Source organism: Phocoena phocoena, chromosome 10, assembly GCF_963924675.1.
Source record: "Phocoena phocoena chromosome 10, mPhoPho1.1, whole genome shotgun sequence".
NCBI lineage: Eukaryota > Metazoa > Chordata > Mammalia > Artiodactyla > Phocoenidae > Phocoena > Phocoena phocoena.
The window spans coordinates 92923730-92929729 of NC_089228.1; the positions used below are offsets into that span (position 1 = coordinate 92923730).

A 6000-nucleotide genomic window follows, 5' to 3' on the forward strand; every position below is an offset into this window, starting at 1 on the left:
ATTCAGCAATGTTCGTTTCCTCAGCAGGACCCTGAGGGATACAGCCCCTCCTGGAAAGGGGCACTTCCCCAAGGAGAACTGGCAGGACAAACACAGGTGGAAATGTTAAGCTTCTACAAGAATTTGCACCTACATTAATCCTGGCTGACTGAGGACAGCAGCGGTAATCACTTCCTACCAGTATTTATCTAGAGGCTTCTTCTATTTTTTCATTGGAGGTAACTTTCACCTTGCCATCAACATATCAGAACACCAGGGGGCACCTCAGGTCCTTTTCACACCTCGCGCTCCCCCACCCCAGAAGGCTTCCTGGGCTAACAAGGTCATAAACATGGCGGCGCTGGCCTTAAACAGCAATCAGTGAGGGGAGATGAGATGCTGTCACTGCTGGAGCACTTGTGGAAGGCAGCTCATCCCTTTCCCCACTTCCTTCATTACCATCCTTGGTTCTACTTCAGTGAAGCAAGTTCGATCTGCATCCTGAAAGGTAACTGAGGGGATCTATTAGTTGCACCCTTCTGGGCTGCTAATGGCGTGGACATTTTGGCTTTCAGGCTTAAAACAATCGGAATTCCTTCGTCTCAAATTACTTATACTCCTTCCAAGAAACGTGAGGAGGGCTGCCACGCTCTGCACCCAGCTGAGCTCACAGTGGGTTTTTCTTGGCGCTGCAAAACAGTTCTCCATGGAAAAGGTCAGCCTTGGCAATGAACTCTTCCCCTCACTTCTACTCTCCTGCATACGACGGAGCCTATGCGATCCTTAATTCTAGGAACGAGAAATAAAATATCTTCCCCGACCTTATCCACGCAGACAGAAGGACACAGACACACACACACCCGAGACGACCAGTTGTTCACGGAGAGAAATATTTTAAATATTCTAGCCACCAGAAACAAAACTTGGCACTTAACCTGCCACAGCTGGTCCACGCACCAAATATAGCACCTCCAAACACTCTCTCTGCTAAGCCTGGTTTGAAAGGGCACAGGAAGTAATAAGCCACCCCTCTCCGGCCTCAATAATGCATGTTTCTGCTGTTCTTCAAACATACCTTCGTCATAATCCTGCAGCCCAACATTTGGGGGCCCCAAAATACAAATAGAGGCCCACCTGCCACGTTTCTAAACATCTCAACGTTACGAGCAACATGTAAGAAGCTGCTACACAAATTCTGTTCTATCCTCCTACCTTTACAACACAATTTCATTAATGACCTGGAAAGCACCAGAACATGGTGCCATGGGAGCCAGCCCTGGCCCCTGTCTCCTCCCACGCACATCCTTCTGGGCCCACATGGACACCCCAGTCTGCACAGTAAGCTCCATGCACACATCCATCCCCGCAAACAGCGGCCACCTGGCCACTCTGAGGTTAGAGGAGAGCATACCGGCAGCAAGGCTGGCCCTTGAGAAACACACCTGGGGAAGAGGCCCCCCCGTGCAGGCCTTGGAATCAGCTCGAAATCATGTGGGCAGGAAATCCAGGATCCTGAGTATCTGGAGCATGGCCTAGAGGGAAAGGCCCAGCCCTCAGCCCTGCCCAGTGAGGAGGGGATGGGGGAGCAGAAGTGGAGCCCGGGGCAGGGGCCTCTTTTCCCTAAATCTATGGCTGGTGCTGATTAAAGCAATTCTCTTATTAGAGTATTCATTATCTGTCTCACCTGTAGACTGTAAGTCGAAGCGTAGGGGCAATGCCTTTCATCTCTGTGGTCCCAGTGGCTCAAAAAGGGTGGAATAAATGAATGTCTGGCTGAGGGGTAAGGATGAGATTGTTTTGGCCCCCAGCCTTTCAGGGCAATGCGTGGTAGGCCCCAGCCCGGCCCTCTGAACATGCTTGGTCTCCTGGAAGTTTCACCATCAGGTGTCAGGATTCAGAGAGGAGCATGGAGCCACACACAGTACCAGAGCGCCACGGGGTTCCACAAATGCAAAGGCTCCGGTGGCCAGTCTGTGTGCACACCAGAATCACGGTGGGATGACTCCCAAGATACACACGCTCAGGCCACCCCTAACTTAAGAAATCAGAACCTTTGTGTTGGAGACCACACGTGTATTTTGGAGTGTCTCCCCAGGTGATTCTGATGCATCAAGAGCAGGCCTCATCACACCCTCCAACGTTACAGGGCAAAATTTACAGACGCTGTTACGGTTTGAACTGTCTCCCCAGAAAGGTAGTGAAATACCAACCCTCAGTACCTGTGCACGTGACCTTACTTGGAGATAGGGTCTTTGTGGATAATCAAGGTAAGATGAGGTCGTTAGGGTGGGCCCCGTTCCAGTATGAACTGGTGTTCTTATAAAAAGGGGAAATTTGGACAGAGACACACAGAAAGGGAGAATGTTGATTCCAGAGGAAGACAGAGATCAGAACGCTGCGTCTACAAGCCAAGGAACACCAAGGCTACGTGTAAACAACCCGGAGGCAGGAGAGAGGCTCGCAAGATTCTTCTCCCTCACAGCCCTCAGAAGGAACCGTGAGACAATACATTTCTGTTGTGTAAGTCACTCAGTCTGCAGTACTTTGTTACGGCAGCCCCAGGAATCTAATACAGAGCCCCGGTAATAAAATAACTAGCTCAGAGCTTGGAAGAACCCAGGCCTCCTTTCTCCCAGCCGATAGTCTCTCTACTCTGCCATGGTCTCATTCCCCTCGGGCCAGCCTGCTGTCCACTGAAGCTGGACCAGAACTCACCAGAACCGGTCCACTTGTCACTGGACTACTGGTGAAAAAACGACTAAGGAGTCTTAAGGAGACTGACAGCTCGTCAGGTCATGTCTTTTCTGTCCCAGGACAAGTAAGTGGCCAATTGTCCAGTGCAAATTCCTCCACTGTCTGACTTCCAAAGTTATGGTTAAGTTTGCGGTTTTTAAAAAAAATCTTCCTAGCTTAAGGACTAGGGTGGGACACTGGAATAAGAAATGGGTCCCAAGGAAGAAAATGCCCAGGGAGTCAAGGGACGATGTCCCCTCCCCAGAGTGTCAAAGAAAGACAAAGTTCTTGCCCAACTGACAACCATGTCACTTCCTCTGAAAAGATTACCCAAATGCTCCCACACAGCCCTGTGGCCCTTTATTCTTGTGGCCCAAAGCCTTGTGAAGACACGAGCATGGGCAATGGGTGACTGCCGATCTGTTACAACCACAGGAAGGCAACCTGGGCCATCTCCACCTGCAGCCTTTGCCTCTGGGAGTTGACCTCAAATTCATTTTATGTGACACTTGTGGAAATCCCCTTGCAGAAGCACTAAACCTCCGAGTGGAAGGGCACTCTGCCTTTCTCTCTATTTCCTGCTCACAGCAGCAGGCCCAGCTCTTCGCAAAACTGCTGCAGTGATAAATCTTGTCAGTTGTCATAACTCTCCCTTCCCAGCCAGACTCTGCTTTCACAGGGTATGCTTTACTCTCCTGGCTCCAGTGCTTTCTCTCCTGGCACCGCTCAGATCTGCTCTCTGGTTAGGCTCAAAGTCCGGTCATTTACCATTTAGTTTCAAATTTACACTCAGATATCCTTCTGCCTGGGGGCATACATTTAGGATTCTATCTGGTCGTACAAGGCAAAGTTTTCATCTGCTTACAAGAAATTTCAGGCATCCACAAGCAAACTGAGAACACCTTGAGAGGGGATTAGAGGTCTACCTAGATCCCTGAACATCACTGAAGCAGGCAGCCAGGTGATACCGGGTGGCCAGCAGGCAGCTAAACCATGACGGGAACCAAATGGAAAGGCAACGCCAGTGAACTCAGGTTTCCAGGCAGGGACCTGGCAAACGTGGAAACATGAAAACACTTCTCAAGGACACAGAGACCTCACTGCTATGTGTACATGTAGACCGCAAGGTGTCATGGGAAGCTGGGACATTAACACTTTCAATCAGCCCAAATTATGAAACCAAATGATGCACGACAACATCACACGATTCCCTGGGAAACAGTAATTCGTTTTATTACATAATCCTGAGTTTCACCTTCACAAGTGGTTTCCTGCTTCAGAAAATACACATAATATATCCTTGTTTTAAACATATAACTTTTCTTAAAGTAAGTTTCTCTCTACTAAGTGAATTGTGAATATTCAGACTACTGAGGCCAACAAATTACTAGTCTGCCCAGAATCCCCACATCTCGTCTTGGCCTGGACTCAGGTCCAAGCTACTGCTTAGACTTCAGGAGACCAAGGCCTGCGATCGCAGCTGTTTATTGCTCTTCTGTCTGCCCCCGCTCTTTAGCACCCGGGAGGACACAACAGAGGACAAGAACAGAGTTGAGCAATCCAGGGGGATAAGGGTTAATCATTCCTCGCCTCTTCCAGTCCTGGCTCCAGCTGCCAACCCTCCTGCTTGAGAAGGTGAGTTGGGAGGGCCTGGTCATTGGCTAAAGCAGCACAGGCTTCCTTAATTCAAACAAGCCCTCAGCTGGCAGCACCAGGCACTGCAGTTAGGAGTCAGGCGGGGGCACCGGCAGACAGCCCGGGGCCTCGCAAGGGGATTTATTTATGGTCCGGGGAGCGGGACGGATGGAGCAGTAGGCTGGCTCGGTCTCCTGCTGTTTACTTCTCCAGCCCCCGCTTCCAGACCCAGCAGTCTCCTCCCCTTCGGCTCCAGCTCTCGGCCCGCCACGCAAAGTCACGGTCACCGGGATACACGACTCCGGGGGACTCTGCCTTTGTGTGCAACTAGTTTATCCTTCACAGCTTGACCTTCCTCCTGCCCCCCTCCCTGGCTATGTCCAGTCTGGTCTCCACCTGTTCCTCAAGCTTCGCTCTCATTAAGGCAGGGCCAACAATAACGCCTCCACCCCTACTCCCGCACCCCAGTGCTCCCAGCTTCCCAAACGCTGGGCTGGACTGAAGCGGTCCAGTAAGTTGGTGCCATCAGGCACAGGTCTGCAGCCCCACTCCCAGAAATCCACTGAAACGCAGAACGTAAACCCTGAACTTTTGCCCCGGCGTTTCCCTGTTTTGCAGACGTTTTTAAAAAATTCCATTGCTGTACCTGTTACTAAAGCAGCCAGAGTTCCCCGCACTGAGAGACACTGCCCCAAAATCTCCTCTCCCTTTATACTTCGTCTCTGCTCTGTGTACCACCCCCCCGCCATCCTCTCTAAGTCACTTGGTCCCTTGGTCTTCGCTCCTCTGGGGTCTAGTTCTATTGCGTGCTTCCCCTCGCCCACCCGACCGGACGGATTTAGAATTTTAGGCCGGAGTCGGACCCCTTAAAGACACCTCCAGTCATGGCAGGGAACCAGCTGCCCTTCCCCCTTCTACAGTGCTGAGGAGGGCAAAGGGGGTCAGCGTCCCACAGAAAAGCTGGCAAGGCTGGCACATCCCAGCGCCTTGCACCCACCTCCCCCGCGCCACCCGGGCAAAAGATCCCACCTCGGCTCGGCTCTTGAGGCTGCTTCGCTTGGGTCGGAGCAGGACATCCTTGAAATCCAGCTTGAGGTCGGCATCTATGCGGGGCATGGCGCCGGCGGCGCGCTCGGGCCGGCGCGGCGGGAGCCCGCAGCTCCTCCCTGCGGCACGGGCTGGGGGGCGGGAGCAGCCGGGTCTTGCGGGGGAGTGGGGAAAGGGGGCGGGGCGGCAGGGACGCGGGGCTTGCTGTGCAGCGGCGGGTGCTCGGCCGCGCGCGCACGCCGCGCCCTTAAGGCCTGCGGACACCTGCAGCCGCGATCGGCCCGCCCCGCGCCCTGGGGGCTCCGCCCCGGCCCCGCTCCCCCCCCACCCCCCGGCCGGGGCCCAGGGGACGGGGGAGGGGGAGGACCGACGAGCTGGGGACAGACCAGACGCATGCTAAGAAACCCGCTTGTGTGACATTTTTAACCACCTCCCGCCCCTGTTGACGGCCTTGCTCATCGCGATGACCGAAGTGGCGGGGATTGGGGAGGAGAGGGAATGCACACCGTCTTGTCTGTCACCGACGTCCCCTATAGGGAGACTGGGCATGTGACCGCCTTACCCGAGGAAAAGTCCTCCCCTTGAAAGGCTTCCCTTCTCCTTTCT

The 6000-nt window shown here is 53.3% G+C and overlaps 1 protein-coding gene across 2 annotated transcripts in view; it reads right to left on the reverse strand.

Moving 5' to 3' along the window:
• GMPR (guanosine monophosphate reductase) overlaps nucleotides 1-5529 on the reverse strand; it is a 40755-nt gene extending 35226 nt beyond the window's left edge. Inside the window, exon 1 of one of the 2 annotated variants that reach the window (XM_065885280.1) lies at nucleotides 5377-5529. In XM_065885280.1, the coding sequence (XP_065741352.1) occupies nucleotides 5377-5463 (87 nt within the window). In that variant the 5' untranslated portion in view covers nucleotides 5464-5529. The remainder of the gene's footprint in view (nucleotides 1-5376) is intronic. The other variant, XM_065885281.1, reaches the window with a different exon arrangement.
• Nucleotides 5530-6000: the final 471 nt, after the last annotated feature.